Raw genomic sequence first — 22,505 nt, 5'->3', positions numbered from 1 at the left:
ATGTTCGAACAATCTATTGTGCAAGTGACTTGGAGCCATAGAAGGAATTGCAATACATGCTTACAAAACACTTATATATCAGATCATTTTATATTAAGCTTTTAAGTAGAGGTTCTTGGTTAAAACATTTATTTAGTAGAAGACATACACATAGTCTCAGTGAGCCTCTGGTCTGGTAAAAGGTCAGAAGTGCAACAGGTGAATTGAGAAAGAGCATTTGAGGACGAGACACAGACAGTAGGTGAAGAGGTGACACAAAGAGCATGTGAGGTCGTGACACACACACACATGAGTTAAATTTATTTAGAGGAGAGATTAGTCATGTCTGGTTGTAACTGCAAAAGTGTCTCGGTAAAAGAGGAACCGTCCTTGTTGTCTCGGCAAGAAAGAGGAACAATCTACTTTAAGATAAGAACGGAAAGTACCAGCCATGAAAATAGAAGATGATCTTCTGGGTGAAAAGCCATTGTCGGTGTTGATCTGATCTATGTATAAAATGTATCTGTGACGCATGAAGGGGCGTCAGTAAATCAAACCCTGATGCTATAAAATATCTGTTTATGCTTTGATTAAGTCGAGGACTACTGGCTGTCTGCGTACAGAGTGTCTTCCCACACGTGTGTTCATTAAAATCATTGTTGGACCAAGATCCTCTGGACCATGGGTGGTTTGTACTCTCCCTCCTCAATTTTGAACCTTAACACAGTGTGAATGACACGTAGGCACAAGCACTGACAATAACAATCTCTTTCGCATAGATGATAAAGTTTGCCCGGCACAAAGAGAGCTGCTACAAATGTCCTTTAAAGAGCGACTTTTACTGTTATACTTTCAGTACATTTCAGAGCCTGCATTTCTTCACTTTGTTTACCTGAGCAAAGAAGTGAAATCAGTACTTCAACACATGTGTACTTCTGCTTAAAATAAGTGTGTGTGTATTTCTGCAACTGCTGGCTTGCATTTGCAATTTACATCTTCCCTGTTTCAGAATTATTATTACTATTTTTACTTTTTTGTAGTTTCACAGTGTCATAAGCCTCTTTTGTTCAAAATACTTTGACTAGTGACCTCTTGCCTTCATCTGTAAAATGCAAAGGTAGTTACTCACCTGTCCTCGAACGCGTACCAGATAAGAATGGTCAGCAGACTCCCCAAAGAGAGAAGATTGATCATAATCAAGAGCTTTTTCCTCATGTCGCGCTAGTGCTTCACCTTTCTTAACACTTCGTTTTAACTCAGCTTTTTTTAATGTACTTTTACCTCATATGTTGATACGGTTATCTGCCCGGTTTAACTGTCTGGTGGTTTATGATTCATAAAATGAGTAGGCTTCCTCAGTTAATTATTACTATAGGAGAAGAAGAAGTCCCTTGGATGGGTGACAAAATATTTCTCCCAAGGAAAATGTCACGTCCAGATGAACAGATCAACTTTTGGGGATTTTCTTACCTGGATAATTGAGCATGCATCAAGACATAAACACTCTCAGGTCATTTATACAAAGATGTTTTTAGGACAAGGCCTACGTTTTTAAACCGAGTTGCCTCTATGGATGCTTTGAGACCATGCATGTTTGCCAATTCATGAGCTCATGAAATGAACTATGATTTTGTTTATTCTGGAAATCAAATCATTAAAAATTTCTATTCATTTTATTCTGGGTGTACTGACAAATATCAGTGAATGTTCAATAATATCCAATACAGGAAACTATTGTAGAATCTACCTTACAATATAAAGCATCTTGATGCAATTGTTGAATTGAATTGAATTATTGGTTAATTGGGTGAATACAATTTTTCTAAATAAAAAAAGAGTAACAAAACGAGGCTTGACCGCATGTTCCACTGTATCCATGGAAATATTATACTTCCTGTTTCTCATTCATGACATCCAAAACAAGATTTTAAAGCCAAAAACTTTTAATATTCAACCTCATGATATTAATTGTGGAGTATATTTTATTAAATTCTTAAATTAAGTTCCTGTATCAAATGACATCAGGCAGTGTGTCATTTTCTAATAATAAAGAAGTATAATAGAATATATAATATAAGTAGTAAACAATAATTCAGAAAATGGGTGACCTAAACGGTAGGCATTCCAATAGTAAAGTCTGGAAAACATGGAAAAACTTTCCATTTTTGTTTTTAGCAAGGTACAGACATTCATTCATTCATTCCTTGCAGTAAAGCCCAATGCTTGTTTGTTTGCACTTACAAACTCCGATGCGGCACACTCATAGGTACAGCCTGGCCAGTGCTCAGTGTATGGTTTTTTTTTAGAGAGTCACAAATATGCAACAGTGGCAGCTGTTAAAAGTTTTACAGTTTTACTGCTGCTTGGGATTGTTAAATTTTGTTTGGTAGTGCTTCTCCGACTTTCCAAAACAGAAATTAGAGTTGAGAGAGTGCTCCAGTTGGAAATTCAGATTTCATCTGCAATGTGCTATAATATTAATATTTTCTTAATATGTTGTAATGAATCTCTTGACAGTAAGTTACAAACATCCCACGTTCTATTGAGAGGGGCCCTGGTTCCTGTTGTCACTACTGATACTCCCTTTTTGACGCTTATGATATAAAATATGCATTAAACTACGCTATATGGAAATAAACCACACACAAGCAGGTCAATTATAAAGTTAACTCCACTTCAGTGAATGATTGGTTCCAAAACACAAAAGAAAATAAGTAAAATTAATAAAGTTTGTTAAACTGTTAAACTTGTAAAGGTATTTACCTTGACAGAACCAAATAATTAAATTATATTGTGGGCCCATACGCACTCTCACCAACACACACCTTAACTGCTACAGTCTTTCTGTTAACAAACACCTCATTGCAGGCCTGAGTCGTGGCTCGGGTGCGTTGGGACCTAAAACAACATGGCCGCTTCACTTGTTGCCAAGCACTAAAATAAAAAGCACGTGAACACAACAGTACTCACGCCTCCAGGCAGTTCAAGGAGATAGCTGGGGAAACTGGGTCAAGGCCACCAGCAGAGCACGGCAGCAGCACTCACAGTTGCATATCCATGTGTTCCCATGTGAACATGAAAGTTCAGCACAGCAGCAGAAGGGACCTCTCTGACACGCCAGCAAGACGTCCGTCTCCTCCGACAAACTGAAAATCAGTTTGTCGCCCTTCTTTGAACTCTCCGTCCACACGACACTGTTGTTCATCTCTCGTCTCTCTCTGCCTGCCGAGTGCACACGGCTCCCCACTTACTCCCACCCCCTCTACCTGAGACTACTTCAGGGTTCACTGGAGCTGCAGTACATATCAATAACATTTCAAAAAATAATGACATACACCTCAAAATACAAATAAAAAGGCTGTGCATTTAACTGACATACATCAGATACCTTACAGGCATTTGTATACATTTTTGAACACGGTGGACATTTGCATTTAACTAAAAATATATGAAAAAAAAAATTTAAGTAAATGAGCTATTTATATAGCCAGGGCTACAGTTATGTTTGAAGTTTTTTTCTGAATTCTAAGTTTCCTGTTATAAATGTAGCTACATTTATTGATGCATGCTCAGTCATCCAGGTAAGTAAATACCTAAAAGGTTGATTTTGTTCATCTGCACGTAGCGTTTTCATTGGGAGAAACGTTTCGTCACTCAAGTGACTGCTTCTATCTCATCTGACTACAGGTTTCCCCAACCTTATAAACAGTACATTTGCACAATGACTGAAACCAGCCCACTTCAGTGAGACTGAAGAAGTCACTTGGATAAGTGACGAAATGTTTCTCCCACTGAAAACGTTACGTCCAGATGAACACAATCAACCTTTTGGGGTAGCTATATGTACACTGTGAATGTAGGCTGCTGCCATGCGTTGTTCTGAAACAAATGATGCATTGTTAGAGCTAATCAGTCTGTAGAGGCGTTCATAAACTTTATAAGTTCTTTTCTTTGTTTATTGAGGCAGTTAAGACAAAAAGATTTAAATCCAAATGGACACTTATTTTTATGGATTTTGTAGTTACATGTTAAATTTAGCCAAGATTTTTAATGGTTTTACAAATCTTTTATTTTGCAGGTCTTCTTTCAGCCAACTGATTACAGTGTACATAGTTGATCTTAAAAGTGAACCACACCTCTCTCTATTCTATGCAGCTCTTATCTTTTCTTTTATGTTCAATTTTATTATGTTCCCCTCCCAACCTTATTATTCCCTTGCATTTCTATCTCACCTTCCAGCCATTTCACTCTCTTGCAGTCACATGAATGTGACTCAGAATGGCAGACAGAACCAAAATTGTTGAAAATGAAAGGCAGCATCATGAGCACCAGCTTACTAAGCTATAAACTGATGCTGGAAGTCTGACAGTTATACTGATGTTATAGGTTATTTTCAACCAGCCAGAGAGACTCACCACGCAAAGTTTAAATGAAACTTTTATAGACAAGCATTTACATATCAGTTTGATCAGAACGGCCTGCACTCTCCTGCAAAAGTGCAGGGTGTAGCAGTCTGCTGAGTGGTGCTTGAGGTGGTTTCGATCCTTTTTCTGGTTGGAAAAGAAGAACTGTGGAAACTTATTTTTTTTTAAAAAAAGCCTTTTTCTTCATGTTTCGAAGAGTTTTTGGAGTATTTAAGACATCCTTAAAACAACGGTAGGTGTTTCCAAATGGCCTTCTGCAGCCTGTTAAAAACTTTGGTCTACTTTATATATCACATCTTTTTGTATTGTGCCCTTACTTTTGATCAGTCTAAGGTACTTCCCCTTGAGACTAAAGGGTTGCAATACAGCAAAATACTGAAGGCTGAGATCTGTTCTCTCAGTGACTTTCAGCTTTATTAAACGTTAAATTTAATCTCATGAATACAAGTTTTAAATTTGGGTCGTTTACTTAAAATATCCTCAGACATTTAAAACAATCTTAGCAGACAGAAACACGGAAATGGCTGATGTAGCCGCATAAATTCAGGTTCTGTTGTTTACTTAGAATACAAAATGTGTGTGTGTGTGTGTGTACACATGCATGGGTGCATATTAATCTCTGTCTCTCTTCCACAACACGTCTTTATCCTGTCTTCCTTCTCTCACCCCAACCGGTCGCAGCAGATGGCCGCCCCTCCCTGAGCCTGGTTCTGCTGGAGGTTTCTTCCTGTTAAAAGGGATTTTTTTACTTCTCACTGTTGCCAAAGTGCTGCTCATAGGGGGTCATATGATTATAGGGTTTTTCTCTGTATATTATTGTAGGGTCTACCTTAAAATATAAAGCGCCTTGAGGCGACTGATTTTGGGATTTGGTGATATATAAATAAAATTGAATTGAACTGAATATGTCCACGTGACAAATGGAGATGTATATGAATATAAAATGAAACTGTCATGGTCGCCCATTGTGTCGACCTGCCAATTTTGTAGCCTAAGGCTTCTGTGTTTGATGGAACCACTTCATAAGGAAAAGGCTGCAGTTCAGTCTTTGCCAGATCGTTTTATGCTTGCAGTCAGTGCTTCCTAGTCCTTAACCTGTGAGTGTCACAAAGGACCAGAGGCCTATACTAAAACTGGGCTCAAGTGCTGGACCAAGTGAAGAGATGGTTGAGTTAGTTTTACACAATGCTTTTATTTTTGCAACAATGGGAATGTGGCAAAATTTTTAGTGTGAACACAGAATAAAATCATGCTTGGCACGAGGTTTGTGTCTAGGAAAACTAGTGTGGAGCTCTGAGGCAGGGACAGGGCATGTTTGGTAACAAGTGTGGTGGCACTGAGGAGAAAGAACAAAGGGAGTTTGTGTATTATAGAACTCCTACAGGTGTACATTTAACTGAGAGGTAAGGCGTACGTTCCAGGTGGAGTCAGTGGTGATTTGAGGAGAGAAGGTGTCGGAGTAGCAAGCAGAGCCAAAGAGTGGAGGTGTGACGAGAGAATTGAAGCACAAGAGAACAAGGTAAGTACATAGACTTGAGACTGAGGCATGAGTGCCTGTTACCAACATGGGTTAGTTAATGAACTGGCAGTGACGAGACAGCAACACTGGTCTTAAATATCTGTAGCAGATTGTTCCAGATTAGCTCCAGATAAGGTGAAGACAGTTCCTCCCTGGGACAGGCAGAGGAGAACTGACCTGGACTGTGACAGGGTGAAAAATATTAACATGCTTGCAATCTTGCATTCAGGATTTCCTTGGAAGATCCAATGACGCACATCACTATTTGCAGTTTTTTCATTTAGAGCTGTAAAATACCTCCACAACAGGTTACAACATGAAACAAAACAGACAACACAGAGCAACACTTTGTGCTTTGTTGTTTCGGGCATGCTGGCAGCTTCTTGCATTCTGGACTTTCACCTTTCTGCACTCGTCCCTGGTTGAAGAATTCCAAACTGTTATTACTGCTATAGTTTTTATATAATTTATTTAAATATGTAATATTAACTAATGATGGCAAATGCAGCTCCCCAAACATCAGCACTAAATTCATTTTTCATCTTAAATCTGCTTCTGCTGCCTGTTCCTACCTCGTTTCTGTCCCCCACAAGCCTGCATCTTGAGTGCTGCAGTGCTTTCTAAAGCGTCGTTGGTTGTAAAATTTGGAGTAGATGTCTTTCTCTCCTCACAGGTTTGCTTTGTTGACCATTTCTGTGTATTTTTCTCTCCTTTTTTCATCTTTTTGATCACTGCCTCGTATTAAAAATGTATTTCCTCATGTATTGAAACCAAAGAATCTTTTCTCATAATAATGATGAGGGGGGGAAACCACAAACTAACACCCTGTAACAGAGGAAGGAGGAGGAGGTTCATGTGTTATGTGAGTGAACTGATGCAAGAAGAATTAATTCAGTATCAACAAAAGACAGAATGGAGAAATCATTTCTTCTGCTTTGTAAGTATACTGTAATGGGTTTCATCTTTGTAAAGGCCTAAAGATGCCACTTCTTTTGTTTCTCCACATAAATATCGAGTTTGCGTAGAAGACAACAAAGAGAGAATCACTTCCTGTTTTTTCTGCTTATTCTGCATGAGTCTGTAGCTCGATCAAACTGTGTAAAACCTCTAAACCAACCTCTGTTTCATTTCTCTTTAGTTCTGATCTGAGCTACACCACAAACCAAGGTCGGTAACCTTCTCTTGTCCTATTTTAAACCTGAAATAAACAACACATTTTAAAGATTAAAATTTATTGACTCTCGTGAATATGAATGAATATTTTCAACCCAAAAGTTCTGTTAAAGTTTGATCACGATGAAGATGCTGTTGTTTGACATAGTTGTAGAGGCTAAGCCTATGCTTGAAGCCACTGAGATGGTCGTTAACGGGGGGTGACGCGATGTCACTGGTATGCATGAATTAATTTAACAGTCCAATAAATACAGCAGTATGTATCTTGTTTTTATTCCGTATTGACTTAGCATAACAGCGCAACGGTCACAAACTGTTTGCCTTCTTAATGACACACCTGACGCCGATTACGTGAGTCTACCTTAAATACCTTTACATTACATAATCAAAACAGAAAAAGGTGACCTCTAGTGACCACATAAGGTATTAACCCAAGAATGGCTCCTACAATAGTTAATGATGATCACCAGGAATGTTATTTCAGCCCTAAGTGTTTATGAAAAATTTAATATGAATATATTTATATAGATTTTCATCACAGCTCTTCTGACTGTGAGTCCCAGCAGCTCTCAGATGTTTGGGGGAGAGTTTGTGTCTCTGAGCTGTGACGAGGACGACAGCTCTGCTGGATGGACTCTGAGGAGAAACACAAGCAGAGAAATCAGAGCTGAGTGTGAGGAGTGGGGAGCAGCAGCTGATTCTTCCTGTAACATTAGCAGTGTCCTCCCGTGGGACAGTGGAGTTTACTGGTGTGAGTCCAGAGAGGGTCCCATCAGTAACATGGTTAACCTGACAGTCACTGGTAAGCTGAGTGTGTGGAGTTAGTGTTGATGAAGCTGTGTGTAAATGGATGAAATGCTGTAGTTTGTCTCTGTGTTGAGGTGGATCAGTGATCCTGCAGAGTCCTGTCCTCCCTGTGATGGAGGGAGATGACGTCACTCTGCTCTGTAAAACAAAGACCACTCCCTCCAACCTCACAGCCATTTTCTTCAAAGATGGCGTCTTCATCGGAAAAGAGCCAATGACCATCCAGCATGTTTCCAGGTCTGATGAAGGCCTCTACAAGTGTGACATCAGCGGCCATGGAGAGTCTCCATCCAGCTGGATCACTGTCACAGGTGACACACTCACCTGTCTGTGTTTCTGCAGGTTTCAACATTCACAATGTGACAACTTAATGACTGTGTTTGCTTTATTTTAGGGAAACACCACCACACCTCCACCTACATCCACACCTCCTCCTGGTTGCACCTCTTGTGATACATCACTCTCCCCGCCTGTTGTCTCTGTGTTGTCATTCTTTTTAACAGTCTGTGTTGCAGCTCTACTCATTTCAATAATTCTGTTGATAAAACTTTGTGATGTTAGAAAACCTGAAGGTGACACTCGGACCTCTGGATTTGACTCAGGTTTGGTTTTTTCAGAACTATGTACAAGTATATCAATGACTTTAAACGTGTCATCAAAACTTGCACAGCGTCATACTGCTGTTCCTTTTGGTTTGCTTCAGCTAATCAAGTGGAAGCTATAGAAGACAATCCAATCAGTGACGTCTTATGTGACATCGGACAGAGCAGAGGTGGTGTTCATGTTCTTTGTTTCTACTAATGAACAAATAAATGAATAAAAAATGATTATCTGCTCTTCTTCCCTTTTCTGGGAGGCAGTGGGGAGGTAGAGCGTACAGACCGATCCAGCGGGGAGGAGTGGGAAGCCAGATCAGGCGCCCCCCTTCTGGCTCTCCTCTCTGCTCTCTCCTATCTTGTCCCTTTTGTCTTACTTCTCTCTATCACCTTTTCTATCCCTTTAAAGAAGTGAGGCTCCATAAATGCTAAAGAGTCAGGTATTATTTCTCAGTTGGAGTGAATAGATGAACTGTAGGAAACTAAACAGAAGAAAGAAGAAGAGAAATAACAATTTAACATAAACCACAGACACTCCAGGGCCTGATCAACCCTGGCAGGGCCTCCTTGATGAGGGTGTCTAGTGATAATGGCCGAAACACCCGATGAATCCAAGGTCCAGTACTGGCGATGTGTCCCAAATCTTAATATGATAATCTAGATCAGAAATCTAATCCCCCTAAAAATGGCAGATTAGCCTTAAAGACCGAAAGTTGAGGCACACAACGATGTCTCTGGGCTGCCTTTCCTCATAACAGCCATCCCTCAAGATTCTCGCCATTTAAAGCAATGCATTATCAGGGACCAGGGCTGTGCAGAGAGGTTTAAAGGGGCGGGTGCTCAAAGTTAAAAAGGGGCACATTGAACCAGGCTGAATAACAACAACACACATTCATCAAGAATCTAATATGGGCAACAAGGCAAAGCAAACGTAGCCGATGCTTTACCTGATGGGTACAATGTTGCTGTTGAGGGGTTGCTGTGGATAGTGCTGGAGGGCAGGGCTTTGTTGATCTGAGACTGTAAACATTAAAAAGTCCATAGGAGAGATGGTAGCTGATGTCGTGAGATAATAACAAAATGCAAAGATTGGTGACAGCGCTTGGAACCATAAAGCAACAAAAAACTGTGAGAAATAATTTAGGCTCTGCCTGTGAATCTGTTGGCAGAGGTATGAAAATGCGCAGTGAAATCTGACGTGCATAGCTAACTTCATCAACGACATTTTGGGAGGAATAATCACACATCAGCCTTCGGCCATGTTACGTCCCCACTTAAAAGCTAGGCGATGAGGGTGGGGGACAGTAACAGTTAGATCCAGGTGGAATGAAAAGAACACCAGGCAGAGGTATTTAATATAAAATAGATCTTTATTGTAGGCAAACACCTCAATAATCATATAAATGGCAACAACAAAAGGAGACAGCACCGCTGCTTTAATGAGAAATCAGGGAGGTCAACCCAAAGTGGTAATGACCACTTCAACAAAGAAAGCTTCAACAGAAAGAGACAGCAACGCTGCCTGCAAACAATATCCAGGCAGGCCACACAAACTAATGAAGGCTGCCGTCACTCATGGGCAATCACTAGTGATGTGACGTTCTGTATCGAGGCTTCAAAGCGTGTGTCGAGTAATGGAGGGGGCGTTTCCGCGAAGCGCGTATCGAGGCTTGCTTCATTTATGGGAGGAGCTGAAAATGATGACGTCCGAAGCCTCGCTGCCCGGCTGTACCACGTGACTGGTTCAGGAAGCGGTTCGAACTTTGCCGCAAATAATCATTTTCCATACTGCTAGTATAAATATACACAGTATACTGCCATCACTACAATATAGATGTTTTACACACTCCTTTTGTTGTTGACATTTACAGGCTGTGTGCAAAATGCCACACTCTTCAAATTCATGCCAACTAATATTTTTACGTCCAGTAGGTGTCCTGCTAGAGCAAATGAAGCTTCAAGAAGCTTCGCGTTGGGGTGAACCAATTGGATGAAAAGTAGTGATGGCCCGCTTGAAGCTGACGCTCCGGAGCGTGTGTCGAAAAAAACAACACACTGGTTCAGAAGCACTGTGTCGAGGCTTGCTTCGTTTGGCAAAAGTCACGTGACCAGTGACGTCCGAAGCTTCATTACGCACGTAACTGCTTCGGTACCTGATTCAAACGGATATAAGGAAGTGAATCATCCACGGGATTCGTGGAGTGTGTTGATGGTGACAGAGAGCGAAGAGGTGATCATTCCACTGACAGATATGGAGCCAGCGAGGAAGAGAGGACGTTCTGGCGTGTGGGGATATTTTGAGTTGATTTTGCTCAATTCATTTTATCTGCCGAAGTGAAAAACTTGAAATGTCCAAAATCATGTTTTCATAATGTAAATATCATTACAGCATATGACTTCAGGAACACTTCCATGTGAATTAAAGCTAATGAAGACTACAAAAATGTATTTGACACTATACGTACATTACATTGCTACACAGTTTAGAAAATCATTTTGTTTATTGTTTTTAGGTGATAGTCTGCAGGACCCAGGAATACCTGCATATCTACCAGCTTGCAGTGTAGTTCCTGCACTCCACAGCCTCTTCTGTTCCATGCAAGTGGATTTTCTCCAGGGCAGGAGAAACTATTTCTAAGAAAAGAAACAGACTCAGCCAGCGCACAGTAACACTAATCCTCTTGTTAACTGTAAATAACAAAAGGGCTACCTTACATTGATCATGTTTTTACTTTGCAAGTTCTTGATTAGGGGTGGGTTTTGATTATCGCCTTTCTGATTACAATCCATGCTAAATTGAATAAAGTGATATTGATTCATTACAAAGCTGTGTCGATTTGTAAATTAACGTTATTATGCCTGAAACGCCAGCATCTCAGGTTAAACCTCACAACATGTCGTCAAACACCATACAGCTAAAACTGTAACTGGGAGCAGGTTTACGGATTCTGCATACAAACGTAAACACAGAGCGCGGACCCGACGCGTCAGAGTCAGATTTTGGTGTGTCGTCGGGTCCGCGCTGTGTTTGCCTCTTTTTTTTTCCCGCTGGCTTCTGCAGCTGCAGGTTTCATAACTCTCTGTTTACATCTCTAATTAAGTCTCACATGTGTCAGCTTTCTTTTAATAGATACGAAATTATGGATATATACTGTTAAATGATCAGACTTGTAATATTTCTGACTGAGGCAAAACTTTCCAGATTCCAATCAAATTGAATCGGATCCTGTATCGAATCAAAAATGATTCTACAAATCAGTGACGATGCAGCCGTACTCAGCTCCCTAAGCATTTTCCCTTTCCAGTTCACAATCAATCCCACCCCTAGGTCAAAAATATGTATAGGACAATTGGCCTCATCTAATATTTTGTATGAACCTGTCCAGCTGTCCAGTGATTAAACGACAAGTAGATGGAGGCAGGACTTCACAGCAGGGGCATACTCCATAATGTGCTGTGCGTTATCATATGTATATTATATATATTGCTCACTTATTGTATTTACCAACATCAAGGAGTTATGAGCAAAGAAAGGCCACACCATAGTGCATGTTTAAATAGGGAAAGTTTATTGATCAAAATGTATTACGCAAATACGCATTACATTTTTTTCAGCCCCCCAATCGAGAAAACAAAACCAATTACATGTTCAAAGCAACGGAACGGTGGCCCAATATCAGAGAGAACTCCACTCTTGAGTGAGCAGCGATGATTGAGCAGTCCGTTTTATTTTGCAGATTCAAGCTGCTCTTCAAAATTTTCACCACCAGATGTCACCGGAGAGGACTGTGTTGAAAAGCTTCGAGTAATGAACCGTTTTTCAATACAAGCTTCAGTGCTTCGGAAAGCTTCATTTGGCCATCACTAATGAAAAGCTTCAGTGCTTCATGAGGCTTCATCTGCCCATCACTAGCAATCACTGCTCAGTTAAGCACTACTCACAAAGAGCCACACACCAGAAGGCTGGTCACACGCAGCAGGCTGTTCCACACCTAGGCTAGTAGCACACTCTGACCAGCACAGCGGAAATCCACCAGAAACCTCTCCCTCCTCCTCCACACTGCTCTTCTCCAGCTTATATCACCCCTGAGGGTAATTGGTTGTAACGAGAGCAGATGAGCAGCAGGTGTGACCTAAAGGAGAAGGCAGGGGCAGAGAGAGACAAGGGGAGGGGCCAGAACGAAGGAGGAGGAGGAGAGGGAGAAGACCACACCACGCCCACACACTCCCACAGCCTCCCAGGATGTAACAGGCCATTTTTGATGAACGCATACGCCCCCTAGAGCGCGCTAACTTTATTAACAGCCACACAAATGTAAAGCACACATCAAACATAAATAAACCATTTGACTGTCTCCATAATTGAGAGCATTTTCTCTTCTTATTTCAACACCCCCACTTGCTCTCATATTATGATGCTCTTAAGTAAACAAAAAACAACAAACAAAAGGTTTCTTCCTCAGTACTGTATACATGTCCGTATACCACGTTAATGCCCAAACATAAACTTCTCAAACTTGAACAACTTAACTTTTGTTGCAGGCTTTGTCATTACATCTGCAACCATCTCTTCTGTTGAACAATAATCCAGAGTTATTTTTCCTGCACTCACAGTTGACCTCACAAAGTGGTACTTTATGTCAACATGTTTACATCTCTGTCTCGTCACAGGATTCTTTGCCAACGCAATTGCACCCTGATTATCTTCATGAACTTTTGGCGGTGCATATTTTTGTCCATCAATACCTTGTAACAGTTGCATTAGGTACAAAACTTCTTGTAGGGTCGCAGCTAAAGCCATGTACTCCGCTTCACAGGTAGATAATGCAACAGTAGGTTGTCTTTTGGTTTTCCATGAGATTAAAGGACCATCTACAGACAAGCTTATGCAATAACCAGTTGTACTCCGTCTGTCTGTTACATCAGCTGCCCAATCAGCATCGCTGTATGCCCACAACCTCAGTTCTTTGTTGTCACATTTCCTGTAACACAGTTCTTTCTCGGTTGTCCCTTTCAGATACCTCAGTACATGTTTTACTGTAGTCCATTGGTCTTCAGTTGGCTCAGTAAAGTACTGTGAAAGTTTACTGACTATAAAACTCAAGTCTGGTCTTGTGCATGTAGCCAAATAGATCAGACTACCAACTGCCTCTCTGTACCTTTTGACATCACTCATCCTTTCTGCATCATCAGCATAGTTCAGTTTTTGCTCACAAGGTGTCTGTCTTTCTTTACAATCCTGCATGTTGAATCTTTCAAGTATTTTTTCCACATATTGTTTTTGTGACATTTTTACACAGTTATAACTCTGGTCAAAATCTATACCAATGAAATGTCTCAGTTTACCCAAATCCTTCATTTTGAATTTTGCTGCAAGCATTTTCTTCACAACAGTTAGTTCACTTTCATCACTAGCAGCAATGATCAGGTCATCTACCCATGCAATCAGAATCACCTTCTTATTTTCTGTCATTTTTGTGTAAACACAATGGTCAGCGGGGTTTTGCACGAAGTTGTTCTCACTCAGATATTCATGCAACAACTTGTTCCAATTTCGGCCTGATTGTTTTAGCTCATATAGCGACTTTTTCAACTTGCACACCAGTTTTTCATTTGTGTCGGATTTTACCTCATAACCCTCAGGTTGTTCCATGAATACCTCACAATCTATTGGTGCATGAAGATAGGCAGCTTTAACATCCATCTGATGTAAAAGCATGTTTTCTTGTGCTGCCTTTTGCATCAACACTCTGATACTAGTCAGGTTAGCAGTAGGGGAAAATGTTTCTTCATAATCCACACCTATCCTCTGACTATATCCTTTAGCAACATCACGTGCCTTGTACTTCTCAGATCCATCAACATTGTTTTTGACTGCGTACACCCATCTACCCCCCACTGTCTTCTTACCCTCAGGCAAAGTGGTTAAGGTAAATGTGTCATTTTCTCTTAGTGATTGCATCTCTTCATCCATTGCACTGACCCATTTCTCTGAGTTATATGAAGTTATTGCTTCCTTGAATGTTTGGGGAATGTTACACATTGCTCTGTAACAATAATCCATGTTTGTAAGTACTTGATCACAATCCTCCTTATCAGTAACATATTCACTTAAATACCCAGGCCTCTTTCTCACTCTGGAAGGATACCTTGCAGCCTCGCAGTAGAGTTCATTCTCCTGTGACTGGCTGCTCATCTCAGACATGCTTACTGGGATCTGTTCCTGAGTATCTGTGTGTTCTGTACTCACATCAGTCTGTTCTCTGGTCTTGGTGAACCTGTTTGGTGTCTCAAAGTCACCCTCATCATCTGGCACCTTGTCAGTCTGTGTTTGTCTCACTACTCTTGTTTTAAGATAAGATAAGATAAGATAAGATAAGATAAGATAAGATAAGATAAGATAACCTTTATTAGTCCCACATGTGGGAAATTTGTTTTGTCACAGCAGGAAGTGGACAGTGCAAAAGTTATGACGCAAAAATTAGAATACAATAAGAATAAATACAGTACACAGCTGTACAGAATAGAATAAAATAATATACTATATACAGTAGAATAAAATAGAATAAAAATATACAATAAGATAAAAATAGAATACGAATGCTATATACAACTGAGTAAAAATACAACGATGCCAGAAAAGATTATTGCACTTAGTGTTATTGCACATGTGTGGATGTGTGTGTTTGTTCAGTTAAAGTCTTTGTTGTGGAGTCTGACAGCAGTGGGGAGGAAAGACCTGCGAAATCTCTCCGTCCCACACCGTGGGTGCCGCAGTCTCCCACTGAAGGAGCTGCTCAGTGCTTTTAGTCTCTGTAAATGACCCAGATTATTTGTTTATTTGATATTTTTCAAACAGTTAAATCCCTCAACGAATTATACTTTATAATATAGATTAGACTCTTATTTTGAAATTCGGAACGGGCAACTTCCGGGAAGGAAGATCGTACCGCAACTGCTTGCCGCAGAAAGGATTAATGAGAAGGTTATCGTTTTCCATCCATCTTAAAATTAGCATCTAGCTGGAAGGCGAACAGGTATGTTTGTGTGTTGTACTTGTTGTTTACATTTCGGACAATTTGTAAATGTATTACTTGATTGTTAATAAGTTTATGAGCGATCTAGCAGGCTGATGCTAGCACCTCCTGTGCCTTTTCTGTGAATTGATTAGCATAACAGAAACGTGGTTATATCAAGTGAATGTTTATTTGTTTTATGTTATGATTACAGCTCTTACGATGTGTCTATGGCAATTTGTGAATAAATGGGTTGGAATACCCCACCATGGTCAATCCGTAATGATCATTGAGTGCATCGTCTGAATAAAGTCCGGCTGGAATGCTACAGTAAGAGCTGATCCCCCGCATCATCCTGCTGCCATCCTGCACCACGGAACCACGAGGACGAGTCACGGAGCTGTGTTGCTATTCGTCTGGGATTGACAAGACATTTCACGGAGCAACTCAGTGCCATTCTATTGGTCTTCTAGACAGAGACTTTATAATCATCATGCAGCTGGCTTAATGGTTTGATGTGACGGTCAGAAAAGGTATGGAACATTTCATTCTAATTGACAAGGAAAGGACATTCATTCTCATCAGTGGTGGTTAAAGGGAGAGAGAAGGTCGTCAACTACTGTGGACATCTGCTGCATTAAGACACAACGGACATGAAGTAATAACAAGTGAAGTAATTTTGTTTATTGGTATTTACCACCACTACTGTATATTTATCATTCTTTCTACTGACCCAAAAGGGGGTGAAAGAGGGGCATTTAGTTCAATTTGTAACTGTACAATAGTAATGGTGTATTGATCTGTGTTTAGCATAAGAGGTTTACTTTACCACATCAGTTTGCAACAGCTAGCAGGTTGCATTTATGATTTTATACATTTCTTCTCAATGTTGTGTTGGTTATCCGCTTCTATTTCAACTTGGTTTAAAGTGCAGAGATTCTCCTCCCTTCTGTTAATGCAGCCTTTAAGTTATAGTAACCACAAGCAGCTCATTAACTAAAGCCTGCAAATTAGATAAGTAAATAACATAAACATGAAGGAAATGGAGACTCCCTCCTCACAAACAGAACTAGAGCATCAGATAGTCGACCTGCAGAATAAAATCAAAGGGCTTAAGGCGTCTCTTGAAGACACATCAGAAACTACGGAAATATAACTTTTGGAGAAGGAAATTCAACGCAGAGAAGAAACGTTGAACAACTTACAAGGTGAGCTTAAGGAAGGCCTCCGACGTTCCACTCGAACAAAAATCCCAACTCCAAAGGCGCTCGAAATGCAGCAGGAGGAAGCAAGAAAAAGGGAAAGAAAGTTCATCTCAACGTACGAAAGATGGAAGATTCGAGCCCGAGAGTCAAGAGAGCAGCTCAAGTCAGACATTAGTAAAGGCGAGCTGGCATCTTTGATGGATTCTTTGGAGAAAGAGAAAGAAACTGTGTTAAACACTTACCTTGAAATACGAAGTCACATTACACCTTCTCCAGAATTAAGACGTCACGTTGACAGTTGTGAGGCAGTTACAGCCGAAATTATGAAAGTTACCTACGAGAGAATGTCAGATCTCGATGGTGATTATGATGCAGAACAAGTACATTGCCGTCTCAGGGAGCTGCTTAAGAACAGCTACGCACGCTCCATCTATGGATCCACCGCATCTAGAGTGACAAAGTCAATCCGTAGTCACAAAAGCACTACTCTAACACTCAAACAGGCGGATGCAGCAGCAGAGCTAGCTGCTAAGGAAGTCGAATTTGAAGGGTTGCTGGAAGAAGAGAGACAAATGGAGAAGATAGAGGAACAGCACAGAAAAATGGAAGTAGAAAAGCGCAGACTTGAACGCCTTCAAGCAGAAAAGAATTTGAGGGCTGCTCGGGCCAAACTGCAAGTCTACAGCCAGGTAGCCTCGCAGGAAGGCAGTCTCCATTCCTCTAATAGTTCAGTGGGAAATCATCATGTTCCCCCTGCTATCAACCCTCCAACTCCCACCGTCACAGCATCGCCACCCGACCTAAACGTGTCATCCCTTGCCCAAGCCCTACAAGACAGTATGGCTCTAAATAGACTTCCAGTTCCAGAGCCGTCTGTATTTAGTGGGGACCCCATTCAGTTCATTGAGTGGAAAACTTCATTCATGTCACTTATTGACAAAAAGGCCATCTCCCCAGCAGACAAACTTTATTACTTGAGGAAGTATGTAGGCGGCCCAGCTCGTAAAACATTAGAAGGAACTTTCTATAGGAATGACAGCGACGCTTATAAGGATGCGTGGAACAAACTGGATAACAGATATGGCCAAACCTTTATTATACAGAAAGCCTTCAGAGATAAGCTCACAGATTGGCCAAAGATCCAACCAAGAGATGCAGAAGGATTAAGAGACTTCTCAGATTTCTTAAACGCTTGCCAAGATGCAATGACACATGTGAAGAGCCTCGAAATACTGAACGACTGTGAAGAGAATAAGAAGCTAATCCTTAAACTACCAGAGTGGATAGCATCTCACTGGAACAGGAAGGTTACTGAAGCCTTAAAGGGCAATAAGGAATTCCCCAGTTTTAAGGACTTCGCCGCATTTATGGCGACAGAGGCAGAGATTGCTTGCAATCCAATCACCTCAGCTTATGCCCTCCGCGGCTCTGAGTCGAGCACAGCAAAACAAGGCAGCAGAGACCCTAAGAGGAACAAGGCAAGGGTTCTAAACACACAGACTGAGGCTGACACCGAGAGGCTCAAGCCAGTTAAAGGAAAGGAAAGGTCTCCTTGTGCCTTCTGTCAAAATAATCAACACAGACTACATGGATGTCCCAAGTTTATTGCTAAAACTCTGGAGGAGCGTCGAGATTTTGTCAGAGAACATAAGCTCTGCTATGGCTGCACCAAACCTGGACATAGTGCAAAAGACTGTCGACATCGACACTCATGCAACACGTGCAAGGGTAAACATCCCACTTGTTTACACGATGACAACTATTTAAAGAAGGAAAGAGTTCTGCCACAGGAAACCACTATCCTGAGCAATGCCGGCCAAACGGAGGCTGCTGCAACTTCAATGTCAGTGATTACTGGACAGCCAACTAACACATCAATGATTGTGCCTGTGTGGGTGTCAAAAAAGGATACAGGAACTGAGAAACTGGTTTACGCCTTGCTGGACACGCAAAGCGACACGACGTTTGTTGACCAGGAACTGAGTGATGTATTAAAGGCAGATTCCTGTCCAGTTAAGCTGAAGTTAACTACGATGATTGGACGCGACGTGATCGTAAAGAGCCAAAGAGTCTCAGGGCTTTGTGTTCGGGGTTATCGCTCTTCCCTCCTCATCGACCTTCCTCCTGCTTATACCAAGGATTGCATACCAGTAAACAGAGCCCATATCCCAACATGCGAGACAGCTAAAAGGTGGAATCATCTCTCCAAGGTCATAGAAGAGATTCCACCTCTACAGGACTGTGAGGTTGGTTTATTGATAGGCTATAACTGCGCACGAGCAATGGCACCAAGAGACGTCATAACGGGAGGAGACGATGAGCCTTATGCAATTCATACCGACTTAGGATGGAGCATAGTTGGTGGTACGTCGACATGCCCCGACACCTCAAGTACGGCGGGACAGTGCTTCCGAGTTGCAGTCAGGGAGCTCCCACCAGTCACTCCGGCAGATGCCATTCGCATTCTAGAGTCTGACTTTAAGGATGCTAAGGAAGACGGCAAACCAGTGTCTCAGGAGGACATCCTGTTCCTGGACAAACTCAAGAACCACATCGAAAAGAACAGTCTAGGTCACTACGAGATGCCGTTGCCCTTTAAGGAGAGACCTACCTTACCTGACAACAAACAGCTTGCAGTCATACGTCTGAGCCATCTAAAGAGGAAGCTGTTAAAGGATGAAGGGTACAAAGAACAGTATATCAAGTTCATGGAGGAGGTCATAGAAAGGGGTGATGCAGAGGAAGTCCACGATGATGGGAAAGAGGGCGAAAAATGGTACATACCTCATCACGGTGTATTCCACGACAAGAAGCCAGGCAAACTGCGCGTGGTGTTCGACTGCTCTGCCAAGTACCAGGGAACCAGTTTGAATGATCATCTGCTCACTGGTCCTGACCTGATGAACAATCTCAACAGTGTACTTCTTCGCTTCCGGTTGCACTCCACTGCATTGATGTGCGACATAGAGAAAATGTTTCACCAATTTCATGTGAAGAAGTCAGACCAGGATTACCTGCGCTTCCTTTGGTGGAAGAAAGGAGATCTCGGTGCACAGCCCCAAGAATACCGTATGAGGGTGCATATCTTTGGCGCAGCCTCATCGCCTGGCTGTGCGAACTACGGATTGAAGCATTTGGCTACAGAAAATAAAGACCGATACCCATTAGGCTCTCAGTTCATTCTGAGAAATTTCTATGTCGACGATGGAGTCACAAGTACAGACAGCTCAGAGAAGGCTATCAAGTTAGCAGAAGAAGCCAGAAAACTTTGTGCCCTGGGTGGTCTTAGGCTCCACAAGTTTGTGTCCAATGACAAAGCTGTCCTGGTAAGCATACCAGCAACTAAACGTGCATCAGACATTAAAGACCTCAACCTTGCCTTTGATAACTTACCTTCAGAGAGAGCGTTGGGTATCCAATGGCACGTCGAATCAGACTGCCTGAAGATCAGCACCAACCTTAAGGAACAGCCTGCAACACGTCGAGGCATATTGTCCATTGTTGCATCCCTGTACGATCCCTTGGGTCTCATAGCCCCCTTTTTGCTCATTGGAAAGGAAGTGCTGCAGCAGATGTGCTGCCATGGAACAGGTTGGGACGACCCTCTAACCAACGAACTTCGTCCACGGTGGGAGAAATGGAAAAACGACCTCAACAACTTGGAGAGGATAAATATACCCCGAAGTTATGCCCCGGCAGATTTCGGAAGGGTTATTAAACGTGAGTTACATCACTTCTCCGACGCAAGCACTACTGGCTATGGACAGTGTTCATATCTAAGGCTTAGCAATGAAGAAGGAGACATCCACTGTGCTTTAGTCATGGCCAAATCTCGCGTCGCCCCAACAAAGGTCACCACGATCCCAAGATTAGAGTTGACGGCTGCAGTCATCTCTGTGAAAACCAGCAATGTTTTAAAGGAAGAACTTGGATATGCGGACATTGAAGAGCATTTTTGGACCGATTCCAAGGTTGTACTAGGGTACATCAATAATGAGGCTCGACGTTTTCATACATTCGTAGCCAACCATATCCAGAAGATACATCTCTACACGAATCAAAGGCAATGGAGATACGTCCCTACTGACCAGAATCCTGCGGATCGTGCTTCTAGAGGTTGTTTTGTCCATGAGCTAATATCATCGGACTGGTTTACCGGCCCTGCATTTCTATGGGAAAAGGGAGTTGACCTCTCAGAAGAGGTGGCTCCGGAACTGTCAGTCGGAGATCCAGAAGTTAAGGAAACACGGACTCTAAACACGGAAACTGTAGAACAAGATTCTCTTACTTATCGGCTGGCAAAGTTCTCATCCTGGACTCGCGCCATCTGTGCAGTGGCTCGCATTCTTCGAAGGATCAACAAGGATAAGTCAATCGGCCTCTCTACAGTGCAGGAAAGAGATGGCGCCACGTACAATATTTGGCCGAGCAGTTCTGGAGCCGTTGGCAGAAAGAGTACTTAGCCAACATTGCTTTTAGACAACGCTGGCACACCCCAAAGAGAAACCTGCAGATCGGGGATATAGTCATAATGAAGGATGAAGACTTGCCCAGAAATGAATGGAGGTTGGGAAGAGTCGTAGAGACTACAATGGACAGAGATGGACTGGTTAGGAGAGTGAAGCTCTGTCTAGGTGACAGGAAACTTGGCAAAAATGGTGAACGTCTTACTAAGCGGTCAGTGCCTTTTCTGTGAATTGATTAGCATAACAGAAACGTGGTTATATCAAGTGAATGTTTATTTGTTTTATGTTATGATTACAGCTCTTACGATGTGTCTATGGCAATTTGTGAATAAATGGGTTGGAATACCCCACCATGGTCCATCCGTAATGATCATTGAGTGCATCGTCTCAATAAAGTCCGGCTGGAATGCTACAGTCTCAAACTTCACCAGTCTATGCTTCTGTACTTTCCCACTGCCCGGGTAGTAGACCATATAAGCTGGACTGTTCTTGTCATATCCAACAAAAATTCCTTTCTCACACCTTGAGTCTAGTTTTCTCTTGTTCTGCCTGTAGGCATAACACACTGACTCAAATGTCTGCATCCTGGAAAGGTTTGGCCTTCTTCCTGTCAGCATTAAATATGGTGTCTGTTCTGTGCGTCTGTTAAAACATCTATTCCTCACTACAGCTGCTGTTTGCACTGCGTAAGTCCACAACTCTTTAGGTAACTGTTTCTCTATTAACATACACCTGGCCATATCAAAAAGAGTGCGCCAATTGCGTTCTGCAGTACCATTTTGGTGTGGTGAGTATGGTGCTGAGGTCTCATGCCTGATTCTGTTTTTGCTAAGGAGTGCCTGATACTCATTTCCCATAAACTCTGTTCCATTGTCAGACCTGATACATTTAACTTGCCCATACGGGGCTGTATCAGCCAAAAACTTCTGAGTTGCTTTTGCTGTGTCACTCTTATTTTTCAGAAAATACACAAACACTGCACTGGAATAGTCATCAGTGAATGATAGTGCAAATCTATATCCATCTCTGGACTCTGGGTCTACTGGACCAGCTAGATCTGTGTGTACCAGCTCTAAGGCGGTTTTGGCTCGTGCATCAGGGTCCCTGTTTCTAGTTTGAACAAACTTTCCCTGTGTGCACACTTCACAATGCAAGACAGATTTATCTGTTTTTCCTTTGATTGCCATACCATCAACAACACCCTGTAATCTCTGAATGTCATCATAATTACAGTGACCAAGAATTTCATGCCATGTTTGCATGTCATAGCAACCCTTACACTGGTCTTTACCTTCAGTGTTTACTGTTTGTAGGTAGTAC

The 22,505-nt window shown here is 41.8% G+C and overlaps 3 protein-coding genes across 3 annotated transcripts in view; all 3 read left to right on the top strand.

The window, feature by feature from the left end:
• Positions 1-6,731: 6,731 nt before the first annotated feature.
• The window catches only part of LOC105940479 (cell adhesion molecule CEACAM20-like), a 49,925-nt gene continuing 34,151 nt past the window's right edge, over positions 6,732-22,505 (top strand). The window contains exon 1 of the mRNA XM_076880998.1: positions 6,732-6,784. The gene's annotated coding sequence lies outside the window, so the exon portion shown is untranslated. The remainder of the gene's footprint in view (positions 6,785-22,505) is intronic.
• Positions 7,332-8,626, top strand: LOC143415659 (Fc receptor-like protein 1). Its single transcript, XM_076880999.1, has 3 exons — positions 7,332-7,897; positions 7,977-8,213; positions 8,297-8,626. The coding sequence occupies exons 1-3, from the start codon at positions 7,669-7,671 to the stop codon at positions 8,353-8,355; spliced, it is 525 nt and encodes a 174-aa protein (XP_076737114.1). The 5' UTR covers positions 7,332-7,668; the 3' UTR covers positions 8,356-8,626.
• LOC143415719 (uncharacterized) lies at positions 18,212-21,391 on the top strand. Its single transcript, XM_076881111.1, has one exon. It carries the CDS (start codon positions 18,561-18,563, stop codon positions 21,180-21,182), a length of 2,622 nt encoding a protein of 873 aa, XP_076737226.1. The 5' UTR covers positions 18,212-18,560; the 3' UTR covers positions 21,183-21,391.

The sequence above is a fragment of the Maylandia zebra genome, unplaced genomic scaffold, assembly GCF_041146795.1.
Source record: "Maylandia zebra isolate NMK-2024a unplaced genomic scaffold, Mzebra_GT3a scaffold02, whole genome shotgun sequence".
Lineage (NCBI taxonomy): Eukaryota > Metazoa > Chordata > Actinopteri > Cichliformes > Cichlidae > Maylandia > Maylandia zebra.
Note: the sequence above shows the minus strand (reverse complement) of the source record. Positions and strands in the feature narration are given on the sequence as shown.

Coding starts and splice junctions, on each gene's coding strand:
- LOC143415719 (XM_076881111.1), top strand. CDS start 18,561: ATGTCAGTGATTACTGGACAGCCAACTAACACATCAATGATTGTGCCT.
- LOC143415659 (XM_076880999.1), top strand. CDS start 7,669: ATGTTTGGGGGAGAGTTTGTGTCTCTGAGCTGTGACGAGGACGACAGC. Junction 7,898..7,976: donor GGTTAACCTGACAGTCACTG/GTAAGCTGAGTG, acceptor CTCTGTGTTGAG/GTGGATCAGTGATCCTGCAG. Junction 8,214..8,296: donor CAGCTGGATCACTGTCACAG/GTGACACACTCA, acceptor GCTTTATTTTAG/GGAAACACCACCACACCTCC.